Consider the following 24,256-nt stretch of genomic DNA (forward strand, 5'->3'; position numbering starts at 1 on the left):
TCCCTTCTCTGGACACACTCCAGCTCCTCAATGTCTTTCTTGTAGTAAGGGGCCCAAAACTGGACACAGCACTTGGGTTGTGGCCTCACCACTGCAAATCCTCTTGCCCAGATCACTGGTAAGTGTTAAATGGGACTGGCCCCAGTACTTAGCCCTGGAGAACACCACTGGTGTCCAGCCACCATCTGGATGTAACTCCATTCACCACCACTCTGTTCCAGACAGTTTTTCAGCCAGTGCCTGGTGCACCTGTCCAAGCCATGAGCAGCCAGTTTCTCCAAGATAATTTTTTGAGTCTTGCACTTTTGCTGTTTCCTTACAAGCACCTGAACCAACTGTATGAGTAAATATCAGAAAGATTTGGAATCATGCTTTTGATCTGAGAGATCTTGAGATTGCTCAGATGCTGGTATATTTTTGAAACCACAATTAATTATTCATGGAGGAAGGTCGGTTCCAGTGCTTTAATGATGCTGATGTGCTTAGTACATTTCCCTCAGACTGTGGACTGGATACCTCCTGTCTCTGCCCACTTAGGTGTGCCACTAGAAGTTATCATTCTGAATCATCCATTGCCACTCCTGAGCTTGGGAGCCTCTGTTTCTCCTGATACTCCCAGTGGAGTGAAAACACGCACAGCCCTGCTTTCGTTAGGATGATCTAAATGAGGTTAAGCAGTAGGTATTTGCTGATCCAGCTCATTTTGACAAAAGCCTTTCAGACCATGTTTATGTGAGCAGGCAGATTTAGGAAATATTATCTGGCAGAGGAGTACTGCTGAGCTGCAAAGGCTTGAGCTGGTGAATCTGTCCTTCACTAACACAATGTTTTAAAGCTTTGACTCTCTGTTAGATCTTCAGTGTACTGCAGTGCTGCTGATGGTGTTGAATTGATACTGATTAAATTAGTCCTGTAAGAGAAGAAATCAGTCAGTACTTCTCTAGCAATTTGTATAGTACTTTAGCTGTCATTAGAAAGTGGTGCAAAACTTCACACTTGAAAATTGTGTAGTTGCTTAAAACAGTGTGTAAGTAAAGATTTTAAAGAAGAGTTGAATAACATGATATTTAGTTGTGAACATTCAGTGTTCAGTTAATAATACTGAGTTTGGGAACACTTACTAAATTTTCAGAAGTGGATTTAAGTATATAATAAATATATTTCAGTATACTTTCAGTATATGTTTGTAAAATCCATGGCAGATTTGTAGGGTTGAATTCTGATTTGTTTTGGGGGGGGATAGTATTTTATATATCACAGCTCAAAAATAAACTGATTGCTTTAGTGGGGTAGAAGGAGTTTATTTTCTCATACAAGTTAATACCTCTAGAATGTTGAAACTAAATCAGTGAAATTTTAGGAACACAGTTATGTGTTGGAAAACCAACCTGTGATATTTTGTTCAAAGCTAAGATTTTTAAACATGCTACTGGAAAATGGTAAATAAAATGAAAAATGCTAAATGTGCTTTCCTGTTCATTGCTGGGTTATGGTTTATTTATGTCTATGGGCTACTAATTAAGTGATGAGCATCAAAAATCAAGCAATGAGCTTTAAAATGTCAACAGTAGCTTAAAAGCTATTTTCTATATGCTTATGTAATATCTTAGGGTAAGTTTTAATGGTTTAGAAAGCAATAGCGAAAAACAAAATGCAAACATCATTTTCAACATGTGATAATTTTAAAAGCATAGTTAAAAGTTGAAATTTTAAGGGATTTAGACACTAAAGAGAAGCAGCTAGCATTTAGTGTTGCGGCATCAGCAATATTTTTATATATGCATTGAATCTCAGTTCAGCATTTAAACTGATTTTACAGTAAGTAAAATAAAATGCTTTCCAGTTTAATGAAATAGAATTTTATGCTCTTCTGTTAAACCTTTGTGATTTGCTTCTGTACCTCAGCTGTTATTTGCATTTCTCCTGCAACCACAGTATATATATTGACCTGCTCAGAGTGTGTGCCATTAGTTACTTTGAAATCTCATTAAAATTATCCTGGAGGTGACTTTCAGTTCCTGAGGTTTGGAGTATGTTATTAGAGTTTTTAAGGAAAGACAGTTTGAAAGAGCCAAGTACTGGAAAGCAGCAAGCTATGCAGAATTAAATAATTCAGTTTGAGGCAAAGATTTGTGTTTATTAGCACTTCCTTTAAGGTGAAGTTTGGCCCTTTAATTCGGAATTAAAAACTTAGTGTTGAATAATGAGTTACACTTGAAAGTGAAAATTTCTTGGAACCAGGTATTGCTTTTAGTTTGTTTTTTTAGGAAACCATAAAGAAATTACATAAAATCATAAATAATTAAAACATGTTTAGCCACTGCCTGAGCCATATTTTCTAGATGTTGATGTTGAATATGACTATTTTTGGGGTTGATGTGCTTTGAAAATAGATGGTGTCAAACCAGAGCCTTGAGGATCACTGGAAAATGCTGCCTGCATGAACACGTGTACATAAGTTTGTGGTAGGGTTCTGTTTCATACTTGTGACCTGAATAGCTGGATCAGTTTCTACACAGGGATTGAAGGAGAGGGAATAAAGTGAAAAACAAGCTAGGAACTACAACAAAAGTTCCGGTACAATACTCAGAAATCTCCCAAGCCGAGATGTGCTGTACTTGTGTAAGAAGGATCAGAGGCAGAGCTTGGGCACATGACCTCAAGCTACTCAATGCAAATGAGGGAGCGTATCCTCAGGTTTTTGGCACAAAGGGTTCCTCGCTGTTCGAAGCATGCTATCAGCTAAACCAGTTCTGGATGCAGTGCAAGCTTTGGCAGTAGAAGAAATGCTTGGATACTCTCTGAAGATTGAAGGCGATGAGGTAAGTTGTGGCTTAGAAAGAGTTGAAAGTGAAGAATCCAAGCTGAGTCAGTCATTTAGATTGTGATAGTATTACATAATATAACTTTATCTTTCAAGGTTATGAAAAGGAAAATAAGTGTGTATATGTTACCGTGTTTCTTCTCGCTGATGCTGATAAAATGTATTATACCAGTGTGATGAAGATGTTAAATTATTGAAGATACAAGTTTTAACACTGCATAAAATCTATTTTGCTCTGTTTGCATGTTTTTCCCCTTTCTAGGCTAATCAGAAAGTCAAACTCAGTTTATAAGGTGCTGATCTTGTTCAGAAAGTAAAAGTGTAAATATTTTTCCAGCATATAATGAATGTAACTTTACGAATAATGGAAAATGTTTCTTTATGTTTCAATTTTGTATATGCAAGATGTTGCTAATTACAAAGGGCTTGACAGTCTGCTGACTGGATTTGTTCTGGAGAGAAAATTTTGAAGTATTAAATGCAAAACAAAGCCATTTATTTATCAAAAGCCTTGCTTACATGAAACTGCATGTTCTGAACAGATTATTGATTAAATTTATATCATTTTATGGTATGACTGTGGCTGCTTTGAAATCTCCAAGCCTCACATTACTTTCCTAGGTTTTCCTGATGTAGAAATACATCCTTTATATGCACATAGAAATTAGGGTTGATGGTACTTTTCCTACTGTAATACTTGTGGGAAAACTTGAAAAAAGCTTTGTCTCCTCATGTGGAGTATCAGCCATGTACATGCTTAGAATAATTTTTTATGATCTGATCTCTTAAGTGGGAAGAGATTTAAACTGAATCGCAGATGAACATCAGATGTGAGCCCCAAGAGCCGTGGTTTAGAGTAATGAGAATATTTCTCTTTGAGGCAAAAATCAGTTTTCAATCTGTGTTTTAAATCTAAAATTACATTTTTCTACATCCCTCCAGGCAGATCTCTTTATCCTGATATGTGCTTTTCATGGTTTAATTTTTCTCTCTTCTGAGTAAAAGTTTACGTTTGACCAAGAAAGCTCTACTTTTACATAGTTTTAGAAAAACTTATCTTCATAAGGACTGCACTGGTAAAAAACATTTCTTCAAATCTACTTCCTTTTTATCTTCCATAGAGACTTGCTCTTTGAGAACTGGTCACTTTTCCTCTTGGGAGTTGTTCATAACTTGAAATGCAAAGAATTCCAAGATGATAAAAGATAGGAATAACAGATAAAAAGATAGAGTACAAAACTCCCCTTTTTCCTGTCGTTTTTTTTTTTTAATGCATGCTTACATTTTTAAAAGCTAAAAAGCTTTTTAGCTGTCCTTTTTGATAGAATTTTATAGTAATATATTATAAAATCTTACTGATTGGAAATAACTAGATTTTTTTTTTCCCTTATAGTGAGTTATTTTCCTAAAATGACATGGATTTTTTTGCTGAAGATTCTAAGACCTCAGTTTTTACTTTGAAATTATATTCAGTAATCTGGAGTCCAGCAGTTTAGAGAATTTACAAATAGAGATGTAGCTCTGAGTTTGTTTCTCCTGCTAAGTAAATAAACTCATAAATATCTGTTTATACACTGGGATGTTATCCTGATGTTTAAATTCCAATTTGTTGAATAGAATTATTTCAGTGTTTATCTGAGGTCTTCCTCTTTCTGCCCCCATGCGTAAATATCATGACCATCAAAATGTTTCTCTTGGTCCAGAACTTGGCAAAATGTTGAATACATGATGCAGACTGTGTCAAGCCCTTAGCTGTATGAGTTTACATGTATAACTGTTTATGATTTTGTTGCATTTACTAGGTTTGCTGGGATGGGTAATCTTCTTAAGGTCCTTACCAGGGAAATTGAAAACTATCCACATTTTTTCCTGGATTTTGAAAGTAAGTTCAAACAATTACAAGACAATGAGAGAATCTTTTCCCTGACTTAACAGCAAACTGAGGAAAAACTTTTAAAATCTAAATGCTTACAGTGTGTATTTTCCAGCACAACCAATCTGTCCAAGTCCTTGTCTCTAAAATCATTTGTTCACTCAGGACTGCTTTTCTCTTCCTTTTCTATTTTTCAGGAACCAAATGGGAAATCTTTTAAAAGTTCTCACTTGCACAGAGCTTGATCAGGGGCCAAATTTTTTCCTTGACTTTGAAAGTGAGCAAAGCTTCTTGCCTGGCTTGCCTTCTTTGCTTATTATTTCTTAATAAACTGCATGTGCTTATGCATCATAAAGCAATTCAAAAGGGATTTGCAAACAAATCAAATTACAATTCAGTAGAATACTGCTTTTTGATTTTTGTAAAACCGTACAAAATTACTTCATTCTGAGCAGAGAAAGGTAGATATGCAAGTAAAACCTTATCTTGAATTAAACTCAAAACATTTATGAGCCATTGTTAAATTTACACATGAATAAACTTGTTCTCAACTTTCTTTAACAAATCAGGGCTAAAAAAATTATGATTCTTTCTTGAACGGAAATACATGTTGGAAATAAAAAGCTGAAAAAAAAAAAGCAGTGGAGGTGGAACTACTTTTCTGGGATAATAGTTTCTAAAAAGTAGTGAAGTGGTCAAAGTGTATGTGCTTGATTGCATCTCTCTTAATTGCATGGTTATCAGTTTGCAGAACAGCATTTCCCATTCCAGTTTTCTTGCCACATCTATATTTGATTCAAAGCTGTTTTCACTTTTGCTGACTACAGTTTCCCTGCATGTACTTCTAGACACTGTTAGCAAATCCCTTAATATGGGTTTAATCTGTTTTCACTACATATGTGAAAAGCATTTTCTTTGAAACACTAACAGTGTGTGATGTTTTCTCTCTTAATACCTCTATTCTAAAAAAATAAAGAAAAGCCAAAAGTTTAAAGAAAATCCAGTGTTTTAAAATACTTTCCTTTTGTAGCATGGTTTCAAAGAGCATTTCAGGTGATTATACACATATTTTGTCATCTTGAAATAGTTTTGTTCTTTAATCATTTATTCCTGAATTATTTTTCTGAAAAGAGTAACTGACATTCTGTAAGTGTGTATGTCTGTGTACACTCAGAATCACCACTTCCAGAAGTCATTTAGACACATACTTAAATCTCATGAAATTGCTCAAACCTGCTTGCTTAGGTGAGAGCTAGAATGTATGACTGGAACTGTACACGTACCTTAATCTTCTCATCTAGATCTTAATTACCTCATTATGAAAAAACAGTTTTAAATGATGAAAAAAAGGTTAGTTAGTTTGGGTTTAGGAGAAGGTACCATGAGCCATGGTATCTTCTCTGTCTGTAAAATTTGAAAATTTTACTGTCATCCCAGGATGTCAAACTTATATCCAAACCACCACCTAAATTTTTTCTACCAAACTTTTGAGGGCCTTGGCAGTGCCCTGTGGCTTTGCCAAGCTATTGTGAAAGTTTTCAGCTGCTCTGAGCTTCCAGGTTTAATCAGCCCCATTGTGTCCTTGTTGGCAAGAATGTGTTCCTGACCCAGGCTGCAGGCTTGGCAGGAAACAGCTGGCCTGGCAGCAGGGAGCCTTGGTAGAGGTGGTGGTGAGAGGGGGAAATACTGAATTTGTTGCCTTGGCAGCGAAGGTTGGTTTTTATTCCAAAAGCATGTGGCCAAGAACTGAATGAAGCCCCCTCTCCCGCAGGAGATGCCAGTGGTTAGGGCACACTAGTAAGGCACATCTACCTGGAGAGGAACAAAACTGTCAGCTCCAAATTTCAGGGAGTTTCACGCTCATGAGTGAATGTTTAAAAGTTTTTCTCACAAAATACAGTCCCAGAGGTTTTTAGTGGCAGAAAATCTGTATTGGCTCAAGGGATGTGACTGAAAAGGGCTATGGTTCTGTGCTTTGGTCTCCTTTAGCTCTCCTGCTTTTTTGGTCTCCTGGCCATTGTGAAGTGGAAAAGGACTCTCTGAATGAGTGAACACGGGTCAGAGTCTGGTGTGGGCTTGCTGGACGTGTGGCCTTCTGTGGCCTGAGCCATCAGTTCAAGCTCATGGGTGAACATGATCACTACAGTTGGCTATTTGGAGGATGAGGGGTGTGCTGAGCTGATGTTTTACTGTATTCATTATTTGTATCAGCATATTGCTTTCTAGTCTCTGTGTGCTTTTTCATTAGCTGGCTACAAAAAAAAAAAAGAACAAAGAAGTTTGACATCATCTCTTTTCCCCTACTTTTGTGCAGGTGACCACATTGTCAGTTGCAATTCTTTTTAACACCTAAGTTTATTCTTCAATCCAAACTGGAAACCAAGTTTTGTAACTTCATGGTCATACTTGAAAAAACTTGAATCCAGCATTAGTTTCAGTTTATGCTGTAGAGCAAAAGCAGTTCTGTTTGGTCCCCAGTAATAATTTAGTTGAGCAAGTTACGCTGGGTCCTCTGGAGAATAACATTGTCCATGCAGGTGGAAAGGCCTTTTCTTTGAGGGGTATTGCAGACTAAATGCATTCAGCCAAATTATTCTTTTTTAAGGTCTACTGAAAGGTTTACATAAAGAAAAATAATTTCATCCTTCATAGAAAGTGCACCATATTGCTATTTTACACTTGGATCTTGATGGGAATATTTTAATCAAACTGCTACCCTCTTAGGTTTGATTATATACACCACTTACTTTACCTTAATTCCTTCTTAGCTCTCAGTTTGAAAATAATGTTAGGAAAGTCTGGCAAATCTTGAGAGTCTGGATTTCAGGATTCCATGGCAAATTCTCTTGAATGGATTTTGTCAGTTCAAGAATTATTTTGTTCTCTAAATTTTGACCTTATTTAAATTAGTTGCAGATAAATGAATTCTGGGTATCTGAGCTCTTTCTGCACAATTTTAAAATTGCTCTTTTTTTGCAGTAAATCTATTGTCAAATTACTGCTGCCTTTTTCAGGCAAAGTAAACAAATAATTCCACATGAATTCTTGGAAGTAATTTGAAAGTGGAGGCAACAATTTATTTCAAATATAAAAGACAAAAGTTTATAGATTATTTGGAGGACATGTCCTTAAGTGACACCTGCAGTCCCATCCTCTCCTCAAATACTTTTTCTAGACCTCTCAAATCTTATTGTGAGCAGGTTCTTTTTTTTTTTTTTTTTAATTTTGGCTAGGTGGACTTGATCCTAGTTAAATCCCTCTCATCCCCTTCACGAATCTTATTTTCTAGGATTCCCTCACATGCCCAGAAAGATTCATGAAATTTTTAGTTACTGTTCATGTATGATTAAAAGGGTCTGTTATTAGAACGTGTCTGGCAGCAGAGCAACTACCCACTTTTTGTATAATAGGCTATTAATTAATACCCTTTCTGCACAGACAGCAAGGCTGGGGATATAGTTGGGGTCCAGCCTGAGGGAGGGTGCACTCAGTTCCTGAGCTGTGGAGTGTCCTGAGCCAGAAACTGCAGCTCAGTCAGAGAGGTGCTGTGTGTCCATCCCCTGTCTGATGGAGCTGAAGCTGGGCACTGATCTCCCTGGCACAGCACCCTGCCTGGAGCCAGTATTAACAATTTAGTGAGTTTAACTTTATTCCAGCTAGTTTAGAAGGAATGAGATTCAAAAATCCCTTGTAGCCTGGATGGGGTACTGCTTCTATCCAGTACTGGGTGTTCTTTAATGTATGGAGTATAGCAGGTTCTGGTACCCTCTAGAGTGCATTACTCGCTGTAATTGTAATGCCTTTGCTCATTTCTAAGAGTTTTTCTTTTAATTTTTGTCCCAGATTGCCATGGAAAAAAATCATTGTCATGGTGATAAATCTGAAATAGGACTTTAGCATTATGCACTAAATATGTGTACTGCTCTCTAACTTGCTGGACAGGACAAGAAGAGCTGAAAGCAGAGCCCATGAAAGCTCTTGTTTAACATGCTTTCTTTTGCTATGTTGTTGAGGCCAGAAGGGTATAGTATTTTTATGACAAATATGATTCTACACTCACTGAAGTGAAAGAACTAACCAACCTCAGTGGGAATCTTCTTAATCACCTGAGGGTGGAATAAAGTTCTGAGCTTTTGATCTGCATTTCAGATTCAGAAAGGGAGTGTGAGTTGGAAGTGCTTCTTTTAATACTGTTGTTAGTACTGTTCATAGTACTGTTCTTTCTTCATTAAAATTAATTACTGAGATATTGTTACACTTCATTTGGTATTGGTAAATACCAAATGAACACATCCTTTCTATATTTAGTCTTGTCCTATGAGAATTAATGTTTGACCTACCTAGCAGTTTCTATGGTTTTTTTCTAATGCACATTTGGTGAAGGATGAGGTAGATACCTTACACTGTTAGGAGGGTTTTCTGAAACAAATGACAGGTATCTTGCTAAGAAAATAATGATGACCCCACTTTCATGCTTCACCATTCACCTGAAATGCTTAATGCATCCACAAATGAATTGTATTGGGTCCAGGTTTCTGCCTGCTCTTTATGAAGTCTGTAGTTCCATACAAAACATGGCATAGACCATGTGTAAACATGAAAGAGAGCATGTGTTCATGGAATGGATGAATTACCATATCCTGATTATTTCTGATGCAGCCAGTGGAAATGTATTTCTCTCCAGAGCTAAAGTTTTCCAGTTTTGCTGGTAGAATCTATATATGGAAGATTCAAGCCTCATCTGACTCATATTAATTTGATACAGGATACAAACATGTAGTTGGTTTGGTGTAGGGGTTCACAATTAGAAACATTTGTCCAAAGGGAGGTAAAAGGGTTCTTCTCGTATTTTGTCTTATTAAGACAGAATACTCTGAATGCTAATCATGAGTACTCTAAAAACTCAGACTTGAAATGCAGTGAGTCTGGCCATTATGGTAACTTGTTACTGAGAGGGCTTGGAGTCACTGTAGGTTAGTCAGTAGCAGTGGTTTCATTTAGAGATGGGCTCAGGTTCCTGAAGCACTTGCTGGTTCTCTGGTGGTGTGGGGATAAGAGGTGAGCACCTCCAAGCAGTGATTCCACACTGTGATTCAGGATTGGCATTTTTTAATTGAGAGCAGAGAAACTAGCTTTGGTTTCATTGGAATAAAAACCAGTTTTAAAAGCCAAAATCTGTCATGAAGAAGTCTCGATTTCTTTTAGTTGCTGTTGCTATTATTGTTGTTGTTGTTGACAGTAAGATGAAATTGTTTTCAAAGTGATCCAGTACAGTTATTTTAGCTGACCATTTTTGGCAGGATCTTCTTGTAAAATCCCTTTTGAAACATGGCCATGGTCTTATCAGAACATCTGATTGCATAACTTTTATTTCATAAATAAGATGCATGCTTTTTTTAAAAAAAAGCCTGAATCATCCTCCCTACCTTTCTTTTTAAGCTAAATACTTCCAACATAAATATAAACTGCATCCGCAAATGCAAGCTAAGCCTGTTGCTCTGGAGCCTTTGCAGTCCTTTTCCTCTCCCTTCCCTTTCTTTCCCTCTTCCACATACCTACCTGCCTCTTGCCCCTTCTTCCCCAGGTGCTGGGATACTACAGAAAGCTCAATGAGTTTCAAATATTCCTCCTTCCACCAACTTCCAAAAGATGAATTCAGAAATTTTGAAAAACGCTTACAATAAAGGGTGTTACTAAAGGCCATTTTGAAGTCCCAAAGTGCTGGACCATCTATAACATTTACATCCCCCTTATGCACTAGTACTTTTAAAGCAAATAAATTGTAAAAATTAACATAGAAGTACCTTGTAAACCAACAAGGTTAAACAAGATGCTTCAGGTGACCTGCACATGCAAATTTTACATTCATGAACTGCCCTAACAAATTATTTATTCTCTTGTGCTAGTATTCACTCAAAATGTTATTTTCATTAACTAATTTAACTATTAAAATACCGATACTGATTTTTATGTGACTCCTACCTTCCCCTGCTCTGTTGTTGTATGGTATGTAACTGTTTTGCAGGATCTCTTCTTTCGTTCTTAAAGTCAGAAGGGTTTTCTGTTTTGCTTTTTATCACAAGGTGGCAACCGCCTTATGGTGTGTACCTGAGATTTCTTGCAGCTTGAGGAAAGAACCAGTCTGGAACACTGTAAATTTAATGTGACTGATGGGTCAGTTCAACAGCCATGTCCCAGATGGGATTTTCCTGTGGGGACAGTTTTTCCCTTCTGTGCTCATTTCCCTCACTTCTTGAAGGATAGTGGGATTTTTAGTTACATGAAGTATTTTGGCTATAAAACCCAGCTAAGTTCAGTTTATGTTTATTTTCACTTTTTAAATAAGATAAAGGAAGACTTCCAGAATAAAAGGAAAGTCCCGTTAGTATTACGTGCCCAGTTTTGTTGTACTCATGGTACACAGGAGCTTGGGAAGGGTTTTAAGTACGAGTTGCTTTGGAGCTGCAGACATGTAAATCTCAGCCATTTGTGTCCCATTCATGCAAGGTCCATAGATAACTTGAAACATTTAAATAAATTATCTGAACCTGAAACATCATGGAGAGAATGCCAATTTTCCATACACTCCAGTGTGAACCAGTGCTTTTGTTTCTAATGGGGACTGGGTAAATGAATCCCATTCTGATACATTAGTAGAAAACTCTGTCAGTTTTCTTAAGAAGAGTGAGATGACTAAATAGAAAAAGTATTTTTAATATTCTTGTCTATTAATGTAGAGATTAATACAGTAGCTTGTCCTAATTGGTGAGCTTTGAACTGAACTTAGCTCGTTGCTTTTAATTCAAACAAGTAGTCTTTAAGTTCTAAGACTCAACTTCAGGGTAGTTTTTTTCTTTCATAAAAATTAACATTCTATCTTTACAAGCTAATACAAATCTAAGGGAAAAAAATAGTTTTGTCTCTGTAGAAATCTGCTGGGACAATGTCATTGTTCCTTCACATATAGACTGCAATCCCATATATAGGTTATCCAGTCTTTGGTCAGTGCCTGTCATCTTTATGTTTTAAAGCAAAAGAAGACAGGAGAACTCTACCTTGTCTAATGTGTTAGTGTTCTGGGGATAACATCACTCTCTGGTGTCACACTGCTGTGTAAATCCCATAGGAGGAGATTTGAATAGGAAAATTGATCTACTTTCAAATGTCATTTCTCTCAACAATAAAGGTCTACAGGTCACTCACACCCTGAAAACTGATTACTGACAGAGCTGGATTTATTTTAGTGGCATGAATGATCCCTGACATACATGAGGAAAAAATTATTTTTAATAGTACTGTATCTGTGTTTTACAAAAGGAGAAATAAATTACCCTGGTTAAGGAAGCCTGGAGGAAAGTCAAAGTGGAGCAATATCCCACTGCTCCATCCATTGAAAGGCCTGATTTTATCCCCAAGCTGCAAGAAAAGTGAGCAATTTTTTGTGATTGAGCCATGGAGCTAGTGAAAGAGAGGGACTGATGCATTATCCTATTTTCTAATAACATTGCTTTATGATACTGCTGCTCTTTAAAATGCTGCATTTTGAGAAGAGGCATTGTGAGCCAGAGCATACAAAAACTGTACTGTTTTTCCTTCCTTGCTATAAAAAGCAGAAGCTTGGATGTTAGCAGAATGGCAGTATAATTGTATATTTGAAAAAAACTTCATCAGAATGGAGTTACACACAGTTAAGCTGGATGTGGTATTGTTAAGTAGAACTGAGTAATCTTGCCATTTGTACTGCAGCTTCCTTTTGACTTTGTGCATTTTGCTTTTCTCATTCTTAGATGCACAGCCCACGGATGGAGAAAGGGAGGTCTGGAACCAGATCAGTGCAGTTTTACAGGATTCAGAAAGCATGCTTGCAGACCTTCAGGCTTACAAAGGAGCTGGACAAGAAATTAGAGATGTATGTTTGTTAATTACAGTTTTTTTGGAAGCAAAATCAGGCAAAACTCGATGTGTTCCCTGCTTCTGTTCTCTGCCCAAGCACATTCTATGAACTCAAATGAATATCTCCTTAAAAATTGTATTTGTAAAATACGTAACAGATTGTGCATAACATTAAGTATAAAGCTCTAATTTGAAATCATTAAATGATGGCTGTTGGAACTTCTTTCAGGTTTTCTGTTAGTAATTAGTTATTATTTTTCACTTCAAGAAGCACCATTTCATATACCTTGTTTCATGTATCTCATGGCAGAAGTCAAATTTGAGGACATGGAAGAATACTCAGGTGTCAGAAATACATGATACAGATAGTTGTTCTTTTGTGTAAATGGAATAATGAATCCTGGTAAATTATAACTTCACATCCACTTTAGAGGCATCTTATTCTGTGAAACTGGTCCTGAAGTAGAATTTTGAACTGTAACTTAGAATTTTTCTCAGGTGACCAAAACTTTTCCTTCATCAGATTTGCAGATGCTCATAGTGTGAGCTGTTGGTTACTTAAGAAACTCAGCATATTGAAGATTTCAAAAGCATCAAAACCTGAAAAGAAGGCTACTTTTGCAACCAGTAGTTACATAAAAGGTTTTACCTGATGCTTCTACAATAGTTTTGCTCCCAAAAGAATATGTCAGTGGTTCACTGTAATGAATGATTTTAAAACAGTATGTTACAGGGGTGAGGGAAGGTGAAAAACATGGTATTTTTTGGAATCCTATGCAATGTAGTTTCTCAGAGTTCTTCCATGCTTTACAATACTTTTTAAAATAATGTAGAAAAATTCCAAACCACCTCTTGCTTGTTATTCGTTTATCACAGGTCTTTATGGTAATATTTTCATTTCAGGCAATACAAAATCCCAATGATATCCAGCTGCAAGAAAAAGCATGGAATTCAGTCTGTCCCCTGGTTGTAAGGCTAAAGCGCTTTTACGAGTTTTCACTTCAGACTAGTGAGCCCTGTTTTAGTATGTACGTTTAATAAGTTTTTTATATAAAATGAAAGAGGAAGTTTTGTCTTTCCACAAGCTTTTAAAGAGTTTTAGAGTTAATATTATTTCTGTTTGATATCAACAGACATTTATCTGCAATTGCATTTATCGAGGCATCTCTTTAATCTTAATTTCATAGTTTGTTAGTTTGTCTATATTACCTAAATAGCATACAAGCAAAAAACATGATAAAACTATAATGTTTTTCATTGTTTCCTGCCACTTTTCTGCACTTCACTGGTCCTTGCTGGACTAATGGAATTTATTTTTTGTAATTTGGATCCTTTGGAGTTTTAGAAGGAATGTAAGCCAGTAATAGTTTGAGACTTCTTAAAAGCAGGGATAATGGGGAAAGAGTATCAATAAACTCACAGGGTGAAAATCTAAAGCTGGATGTGTTGTACACTGACTTTGTCATCCCAACAGACACAAAAGGTGATGTAGTTACTTTTTGAATTAGGATTCTGGAATGCAAATATATGTATGAAATGAGAGGGCTCCCAGTGCAAGGGAATTCTTCTACAACGTCCTCTAACTATGTCTTTCACTTTTTGAGTTATGCTAGTAATTACAGGCACAGAAGCTGATTTATATTGCTATCAGTGCCTAAGAGTACACTTTTAGTAACAGAGATGCCAGAATAATCTCTATACTGAGCTGTTCGCTGATTGAGGAAGATGAAAGTGCTGGATATCTGAATGCAAGAAAAATGCTTCCACTAGCATTTTTGATAGGGATCCCAGATAAAGGGTGACAAAAAATGGAAAAGAGTTCAGTGATACAAAATGGAGAGAAAATGGCAGAGCCTGAAGAGGGAGGTGTCTTCAATTAATGCTTCTCACTTCAGAATAGTAAGAAAAACCACTTCTGTTATGTCTCTGCGTGTTTGGAGGGTTCCCTCCCTTCGAATGCAGTATGTTTAGATATGTAGTTAAAACTTTGTCTTTGTGTGGACTGACTACAATTTGTGCTTCTGATTTTTATTCAGAGAAAGCCCTGCAGAGTTTGTTGGAATCCTTGACATGCCCTCCCTACACTCCAACTCAGCACCTGGAACGGGAACAGGCTCTAGCAAAAGAGTTTGCAGAAATCTTACATTTTACTCTTCGTTTTGATGAACTTAAGGTTAATAAAGTCTTTCAATACATGTTGACTTTTGCTGTGTATTTTGAACCAAAACTGATTATTTCCTGTTTTTCTTCCTGGAAGATGAGAAACCCAGCAATTCAGAACGACTTCAGTTATTACAGGCGGACAATAAGTCGCAACAGAATAAACAATATGCATGTAAGTAAATAAACTCTGATGTGCTGCACACAGTGAGGTATTTATTTATCAGGATGCATTTATGCCATTTGTGGTAAAGTTTTTGCTTTTGATTCAGTAGCTGTCATATTCTCTCCTTCACACTGAGAATTAATCAGCAGTCCGGATGAAGTGATTAGAGAGAACTATTCATGCAACAGTCTGCTTGCTGACATGAACATGTACTGTATCTTTTTCTTGCTGCTGGCAAGATTTAAAGAGCTTTACTGACTATTTTTCTCCTGTTTCCATCAGCTAGACATTGAGAATGAAGTGAACAATGAAATGGCCAATAGGATGTCCCTGTTCTATGCAGAGGCCACACAATGCTGAAAAACCCTCAGTAACGCAAACAACACATTTTGTGTCAGAAGTACGTAAAGGGGGAGAAAGGTCTAACACAGACATTCTTGATTTTAATTTTAAAAGATAGTTTACTGAACACTGACTTTTTCTTACCCTTCCAGAACAAAACGTTACCAATTGAAAATACAACAGACTGTCTAAGTACTATGGCCAGCGTATGTAAAGTCATGTTGGAAACACCGTAAGTTTTATCTTAAATCTTGGGAGGTTTGTACAACAGAACTTGTACTTTAATTAGTCACCTGGGATAATGCAGTTTTTTCCAAGTGAATTCCTGTATCTTTGCCTTAAGTTGTTACTACTTTTGTATACAAAGCATGACCTGGTATTAGAAAGCCTTGCCTCCTAACCCCCTTATGATATCTTTCATGAATCAGTGCTGAGTTCTGTTGGGGAGAGCTTACATGGTCAGCCTGCATTTCAACAAAAGGTTAAAATATGAGTGTAATAATCTTACGCACTCACAGGCTTCAGTGTCTATGTCTTGTCTAACCAGGGCCAAAGGCTGACTGCTGCCTCCTGCTTTCCCATGGTGCTCAATTATTAGCACACAGAGGGGCAAGATTTTGGCACTTCCAAGCAGCACTTTAGCAAATACACAAGAACTATTTCAAGGATCATTTAAGTAGATCTTTTTTTGTATGCAGCCATCTTATTCTAGATATGAAAAAATTCAGCTGTATGAATTTTCATTCATATAAATGTATTCAGCTGTACAATTGTGTTTGTATCTGCTAGTGTAGATAATAGCCAGTGGGCTATTTTTTTAAAAAATTATTATTTTACTATGCATTTGGTGGAGTATATTTTAGGTTAGATGTCTCTTTGACTGGAAAGCACATACAAGATAGAGTCAAGGTAGTCTTTCTGCCTGTGAGTCATTTGTTCATGGTACCATGTAAAGGGTAGAATTCCTGAGGTTTGTGTTTGTTCATGAAAATTCTGGAGAAGTGTCTGTAGGGATGGGACTCATATCACAATCCTGAGGCATCATAAAAGTAGTAATTGAAAAGTAGCCTTATGACTCAGCTCATTTTTTTGACAAAAGCAGAGAAAAAGAGTTGTGAGTCATCTAAAAGATTATCTGATATTTAATTCTAATTGTGGGATAATCAAGCATTTTCACATCAAAATTTCTGTAGCCTTTAAATCTGTTCATGTTACGATGCTGTGGAAGAATAAAAGTTGAAGTTGTTGTAAACTGAGAGGTTCTACAGTACAGAGAGAGAGAGAGCACAATGACTATTACAATCCTCCTTGGTGAAGCCCTGAACTTCCCAGCTGCTGAACTTAGATCCCACTTAACTATTCCAAAGTAGGAATTTAAGCGAAAACGTAGCTTTCCTTTGAGGTCCCAGCATGTGGTGTTTCTGAGTTTAAACAGAAGTATGATCAGTCTCCATTATATTTCCTGAAGTTTTCCCTGAAGCCATCATCACATACATTTTGAGGATCCCAACTGTGCGTGGGTATGACAAGAGGTTTACATCTTTGTACTCTCTAACCATTCTTCTAAGCTGGCAAGGACTTACAGAATTCACAGATATTTAAAGTCTTACTAGTGAGCATCTGCAACCTTAAAATACACCTTTGGTTCAGATTTCATGCACTCACAGTCTAGTTTTTAAAGTTGTCTAGTAAAAGGTCTAGAATGTTTATTTCTTTTGTTCTGTTTTCCAGAGAGTACAGGAGTAGATTCACCAGTGAAGAGACCCTTATGTTCTGCATGAGAGTAATGGTGGGAGTTATTATTCTGTATGATCATGTTCATCCTGTGGGAGCTTTCTCAAAGACATCAAAGATTGATGTAAGAGAGGCCTTTCTTTAAAACTCTGCAGGTTTGATAATACTAGTCTGCAGCTCTTTTTCAGCACAAGCTTACAGCTTGGTATAAATAATTTTAATTACTTCTGAATGGCAAAATTTAGAATTTGTCTTCACCTGTGCACTTTAATACATCAGTTTGTTTGAAAATAAAATAAGGACCAGCTATTTTTATTTTCTTGCACACACAGATAATAATTTTTCTTTGTTATCTCTGCTTTCTTGCCAACTGTATAGTTAGGCTAAAATAATTTCGTATTACACCTAGCCTGGAATATGTTCTGTGGTCATAATTTTTTTTAAATCATGTAGTTTATCAGTGCTGAAATGCTCATCTTAGGCAGTAATTCTCTTGTAAATAAGTAGGTATTCAACGCTGTCTCTGCTTTGTCTGAGATCTGCATCAGCAGAACTGAAATGTTACTGTTCTACTGTTGATAATGACCCTTCAGTTTTATCTTTGGCACGGCCAGTCACAGAGAAATCAACATTATTTTTCCATTTGAGGAATTGCAAGCACACATTAAAAGAGTACTCATTTTTTCTACATGTTTTTACTAACTTAAATCTCATGCACCACTTTGTTTTTACTTAAAAAGATGCCAAGTCTTTCCCTTTACAAGAGAGCCTGCTACAAAAGAAAAGAAAAAAGCATATATTATTGCCCTCCATGACACTGGGTCTTTGTTAGCATTTTGCATCTGCAGATACCAGAATTTTGCCCCATCTCCTCTTTGACTCTGTACAGGGGGAAAGATTTGTCACAACAAGGTGAATAGATTTGCTCAAGGTCATGAAGCAGATAGAGGCTGGGACTTGAATGCAGATTTCTTGACTGCTAGTTCAGTCTCTTGCCTACAGAAGCAACACAAATGAAATTCTGATAGGCCCTAATATACATTGTGTGTACTTTGTTTCTCACATTTATCCTAAAGCCCTGTAATCGTACAGGAGAGTTAGCTAGATGTAAGTGGGAGGCAGGAGATGTATGACACAGTTTTAAAAAATGACTACGTGGTTCCAAATCTTGATTTGTGTAATTAGTTTAGCAATTTTTCTGTAATTAAAAAAATCTCCTAATGTTTCAAATGATGAGTTTATTTTACTGTGGTAAACAATTCTTTTCTCCAAATTACTCACTTCAGGCATTCAAGCCATTTCAAGAGACTTTCAGGGACCGTGGAGTATATTACCCTTTCCTTACTCTTTCAAGACTGGAGGCTGTATTTCAAGCTATTAATTACAGTCTCCTAGCTTAGACATCCTAATTGTTTTAGGGATTCTGATTCTAACTAAAACTAAAAAGAATCATTTGAATTTTTATTCCCTGTGACCTGGTCTGGTCTGATCAGATCTGCTGGGGCAGGTAAACCTGTACTGAGTGATGTGCACTTAGACTTGAGTTTCTCTAAGTTAGACAAAATAACTGTCACTTCAAGGCACATGATACTGGCCTGAGAATCTCATCTGATCTGTTATTTGCAAAGCAAGTTAACACCTTCCGGGTAAAAATGAGCCAGCTGAGCAGTGAGCAGTGTCTGTTGGGCTGGTCACTGTTGAGGATGCTGAGCTACATTTTCTGATTCATTTTTGCTGGCAAATAAGTGGACTTCAATTAAGTATTTCATCATCCATTTCCTTAAAAAGGCAGAAGTGCTCTTTAGCTGAAAAGAAAATCTGACGTGTAGATTTAGCACTCCAGTGTGACTTGGAAAATTAAAGGATTCTGATCTTGACTCGGCCGTGTCTTTACCTGTCGCTTTGAATAAGATGGAATTAATCTAGGCTAATTTCTGGATAGCTAGATTAGGATGTCTTCATAGCAATGGGAAGAAAGAAGTACTTCTGGGGCATAATTCATTACATATAAAAATACATTCTGAATAGGTGAGAATATTTCTTGTTTCTCTCTACTGACTAGCTAGGGAGTCTGTACAGTGGGGGTCACATGAGTTCTACTCCTGCTTTCTCTGCTTCATTTCCCCTTTTGTAAATTTGGACAGATTTCAGCCCATTATTACAGTCTCTACAAAGATGGTTCAATTCGGTGTGGTGTTAAAATCAACACCATGGACTTCTTAGATTAAATTTTTAACCACTAGTTATGAAACAAATCATAAGTTGTCACTGGTTAGGTTTACAGTTAAAAACTGAATACTGAAAATTACTTCCTTGTATGCAAACATAAAAAGTCTAAGCTGAAACATCTCTTCTTAGAGTTCTTAACAGCAATGACATGGAACTCCCAAACTCTCTTTTTTTTAGCTTATATCAGCTGGTTTTGATTTTTATATTTTTAATTTGGAATTGGAGAAATTGTCTGCAAGCTAAATATAGACACTTGATATATAGTTTACTCTCTACAAATGCTTATTAAAATAAATGTTTTCTCCAAAATTGGGTTTTTAACTTTGAGATAATTTTAGTAAGTTACAATGCTTTTATTGTGTCATCTAAAGCAGCATTAACGCTCAGTAAGAAAAGAAACCTACCTGTATATGGTGAAAATTTTCCTTGTTTTCAGCTAGTGCAATTCATATATTATTGTTCAATAGTGGCATGCTTCTGTTCCCAGATGAAGGGATGCATAAAAGTTTTAAAGGAACAACCACCTGACTCTGTGGAAGGACTTCTGAATGCTCTCAGGTATGTGTGGTTCAGCCTTAGAAAATTCCTCTTTGTTTTTCTCCCACTCTCTTTATATTTAAGACTTCACTTTAGAAGCTTGATTTAGTAAGATTATCCTTTCAGGTTTTCCTTCATCACCTGGGGTTTTCTTGATATTCATTTCTTTCCATTTAATTTCACTTGAAGAAACAATTACTATTAATATTGTAAATAGTGTATCCTAGCTAAGATTTGCTATATAAAATATCCCAGCATCTAGAACATTTTAGAAATGAAGTATCAGATTTCTATTTCTCAAACCCTTGGTACTTCCCATCTCCCTTTCCGTCTTAATAAGACTTTTTCTTTTGTTAATCTTGCTAAATTAAACAGCTTCAAGAAAACAGCATCCTAAATCCCAGTCCTGTAGCTGAATGTTTATGGTGCTGTCTTGGGAAGGAAGACACACAGGAGTCTGACACTTCTCTGAAGCTGAGAAGGGAGTCAGTACCAAGTTTTTCAGAGCTGTTTTGAGTTCTCTAGTTGTTGAATGCTTGGATAGAGGGAGAACTGTACCTCCATATTTGCTTATCATGTCTTTTGAACTAAAGTTGATGTGGAGTTAAATCTACAAGTATCAAGTGTGTTTTGAGTTTATGTAATAATCAATCTCTCTATGAGCATAGGTGGTGGAGAATGTTTGGGTTTAAATGGAAAAAACACACTAAAGCTCTTCAGTCCTCTCAGGATATTTAAGAAAACTGCTTAAAGTCATAGATTGTACCAAAATTCAGTCTAGGTTCCTAATTTATTTTAGTATTTACTGTATTTCTTATGTCTTTTCATGATTTTGCTTCTTAGGAGGCTTTTAACTGGAAAAAATGAGAAATAATTTTGACCCAAGATGATGACAGTGTCATAGACAGATAGCAAACAGGATTTAGCCACAGTTCTCCACCTTTTAACAGGGAATAATTTATTGCATAGCGTATTTAGAAGATAAAGAGCACCAGACTCTTACCAGTTAAATTCCAGTGATCAGTAGAGGAACATGTAAATTCCTCCTTTGTGTAACTGAACTGTGCTGATTTCAAAAACAGGCTCAAGTGTTCAGACTTTCCCTATCCCTGTTCATTTTATAAATTATTGTTCTAACTTGTAATTTCTAGGTTCACTACAAAACACCTGAATGATGAATCTACTTCAAAACAAATTCGAGCTATGCTGCAGTAGTATCCAGAGACAAGTAGATGTTTGTATTGATCACAGAAGATGTGTATGTTTACATAATTTAATACAGTTTGATGTTAATACTTGTGTGTATTTACATAACCATTTTCTTCACATTGCTAAAATATATGAATCTGTTCATAACCTAACTGACTTTATATAGTGCAACCTAAGTTTTTATGCTAGCCTTTATCTTTTGACTTTTAAAATACTTTTTTACTTAGATACTTCAGTTATGACAGTTTATCTGTGCATTTTAATCCTTAAACACCTTCTCTATCAGAGAAGTAAGCAGTAGTGAAGACAAAATGGAAATCAAACTGAAACGTCAAAGGTACTGCAGAAAAGAAACTTTAAAGAAGAAGAAAGTTAATATAAGAGAAAGTAAAATGCATTGGGTATGTTTTAAAGAACGTGTGCACAGTTTTTTGGTCAGTTTTAGGATCTTGTCAAACTAGTATGCATAGAAGAATACCTGAGTGTTCATCACTCTCATAAAAAGCATTGTCTTTCCTGTAATAAGTGGAGATCCACCTGATTTTAAGGATTATGTGCTGTCTGGCATCCAAAAATGTATTTCAAACAGGTACTTTTACCTTTTTAATTAAATATAACCTGTACCTTTCAACAATTGAAGTCATTAATATTCATTTTCAGATTCAGTATAAATATACAGAAAATATGCTTAAAGATCGTTGATAGATTTTGAAAACTCTGTATAATTTTATTAGATTTAGAAAGGAAAGGGAAAATGCTAATGCCTTGACTTAACTGGAAAAGGTTTGTCAGTGTAAATATATCACAATGCACATTAACTCCCAGACAGCTCTAGCTGGTAAGTAAGTATTTTGCTGATCTAGACTAGTACACTCTTCTGTAGCAAACTTCCCTAGTGTCAAATCAGCCTCATCATACTAGGGATGGTTCAAATTTAAGAGCTGAACTGTTCTTAGGAACTCCATCAAGTTCCTGATGGTGTTATGCATTACATGATTCAGAGTCAGCACAGAAATACTTATCAGCTGACTGCTCTTCACTGGCTTTTGAGATTTGATTGATACTTCAAGGAGTTAAGTTCCTTGCTGAGTTGTTTCCTACTTTCTGGTAAATTTTCCAATTAATGGAATAGAAATACTTTGCCAAAAGCAGCAAAGTGCTTATGCTCTGTTAAGTGTGTCTACTGGGTGGTCTGCAGTTGCTGTACATATTCTTGCAGAGGTCACGTTCTGAAAATGTGTTTGATTTTGTGTACTTTGCTTGCATGTATGTGTGGAAACTCCAGTGCTTGTGCACAGATTCAGATTTGTATTTGCTTATTCCCGTGTAGATAAATCAGGGTTTGTGTGCCTTCACTGGAAGTTTCATGCACATCTCTTCTAAAAACATTACCTTAAGGCTTTGAAGATGCATTTGGTCTGCTGGAACTCGGCTGCACTGTGACAAACTGTCACTGAACTCAGTCCTTAAACAGTATTAATGTCACAAGTTCTCTGGAGTAGGGATTGACTTAAGAGTTTATTTCTGAGCAGAGCAACCACTGTGAGGTTTCTCAGGCCTGATCAGAACCCACAGGTGCCAGTGTCACACATGCCATGATGCTGGACAGCACCACAACTCCAGCATTCATGTCACACCTCTGCAGGTGCAGCAGCCGGTTGCTATGTTGTTGTCGGGGACAGAATTAGAGCTCACTCACATTAGGTTTTTTTCTTTTTCCGAAAGCAATGATCACACTTTTTTCACAGTAGTAAATCCACTGTTTACAAGCTCAATTTTTAATTGGGGGGACATTTAAAAATGTATATTAGGGAAAATCCTGCTTTGTTCATAGTCACTTCCAGTTAGGTGAATTAGGTGGCTATTCTGGTGAGCTTTGGTAACTGAAGTTAATATATGCTTACCTGCAATTTTTTTGTCAGACAATGAAGTCTTATCTTTAAGTAGCCCAGAAAAAAGCTATTTGTCACTTGTATAATAAAAATGTAAACCTTAAAGCATTCTGTGCGTTGTCATGTGCTATTTGCTGAAGTCACGGGATTTCTTTGCCTGCTTTGATGTTTTTGTACAGAAGTTTGTTTGAAATAATAAAAAATTTGGTACCGTAAACTTTGGGACTCCCTATATTTAGAGACAACATAAACAGGTTGAGAAATACATCATTTAGAGTTCTGGATCATATAGTAGGCTCACCTTTATGTGTCCAGTTTGTAGTTTATTTTAAAAGCACTTGTTTCACTTGTATGCTACAACAGTATAACCTCACATGACATTAAAAATCCTGGTTTTCTGACATGTCTTAGCACTTGTTTGCCATCATGACCAAGGGAAATTGTTGATACTGCTGAGGGCATGAATCCCTTTTCTGACTTTCATATCTTCACATTAGCCATCCTGGCCTATGGAGGCCATCTCAGGTTGTGTTTGTAATCAATAAGGTCACCAGAAGATGATTCATTTAATTGTAAGATAAATTCAAATGAGTTGCTTTTGGAAGAAGAGCTATATAGATTAATGGTCAAAGTTATTGATCTCCATTTTGTCAGTGCTTCTTCTTATTTTGTCTCATCATTATGTAAGAGTACATGTTTGTGGTATGTTAAATATTTAAGCCTCATAATGACAGCACTTCAGAATGCTCATAAATGACCATGAATAGTTTGGGTCAGAAGAGCCCTAAAGATTTGCTAGTTTTGTGGTGGAAGAAAATACTATTTGAGGGTTGTATGAATTTGAAAGACTAAGATTTGTCACTAAGAACGATTGAATGTGTTTGAAACATAATTTTTGACTTCTTAGCTTTCTGCTGCTAGTAAGTGGCTGTCATGAGATAGCTTCTGAGACTGCAGTTACTGGTATCTGGTAGACCACATCACTCAGATAAATTATCTTACATTTTCCATGTCTACTAAAATTTACAAACCAACAAAAAGTCCTCTCTGTGTTGATTTCTGTGTTGTATTTCAGCTAGATCTAAACTGGAAGTAAGACATAAATATATGAAATTGCTTGCATTCTTACATATGTTCTGAATTAAAACAATGTAGGACATAAATTCTTCATGCAAAATGATCTGTCCTCCCCCTCCCCCATTTACTTCTTGAGCCGTTAATTGTAATCAATATATTCCTAGGAAAATACAGTGCCAGTTCAGTAGATTCCCGTTTGGGAAATGGTGCATCACTTTTTCATGCCACATCTGAACCAAAGCAGTACAGGTGTCCAGTTCCCAGTCTGTCAAGGTCCCTCTGAATGGCAGCACAACCATCTGGTGTATCAACAGCTCCTC

At 36.4% G+C, this 24,256-nt stretch overlaps 1 protein-coding gene across 1 annotated transcript; it reads left to right on the forward strand.

Annotated features, from left to right (window-relative positions):
• The first annotated feature begins 42 nt into the window (after nucleotides 1-42).
• CYRIA (CYFIP related Rac1 interactor A) lies at nucleotides 43-23,076 on the forward strand. The gene is given in 12 exon segments (XM_032104131.1): nucleotides 43-2,822; nucleotides 4,627-4,706; nucleotides 12,485-12,606; nucleotides 13,494-13,599; nucleotides 14,627-14,763; nucleotides 14,848-14,925; nucleotides 15,199-15,294; nucleotides 15,296-15,316; nucleotides 15,411-15,490; nucleotides 16,990-17,116; nucleotides 19,709-19,779; nucleotides 20,910-23,076. Coding segments are annotated over 12 exon segments (987 nt in total). The 5' UTR covers nucleotides 43-2,817; the 3' UTR covers nucleotides 20,974-23,076.
• The last annotated feature ends 1,180 nt before the right edge of the window (nucleotides 23,077-24,256 follow it).

This window comes from Corvus moneduloides, chromosome 3, assembly GCF_009650955.1.
Source record: "Corvus moneduloides isolate bCorMon1 chromosome 3, bCorMon1.pri, whole genome shotgun sequence".
Lineage (NCBI taxonomy): Eukaryota > Metazoa > Chordata > Aves > Passeriformes > Corvidae > Corvus > Corvus moneduloides.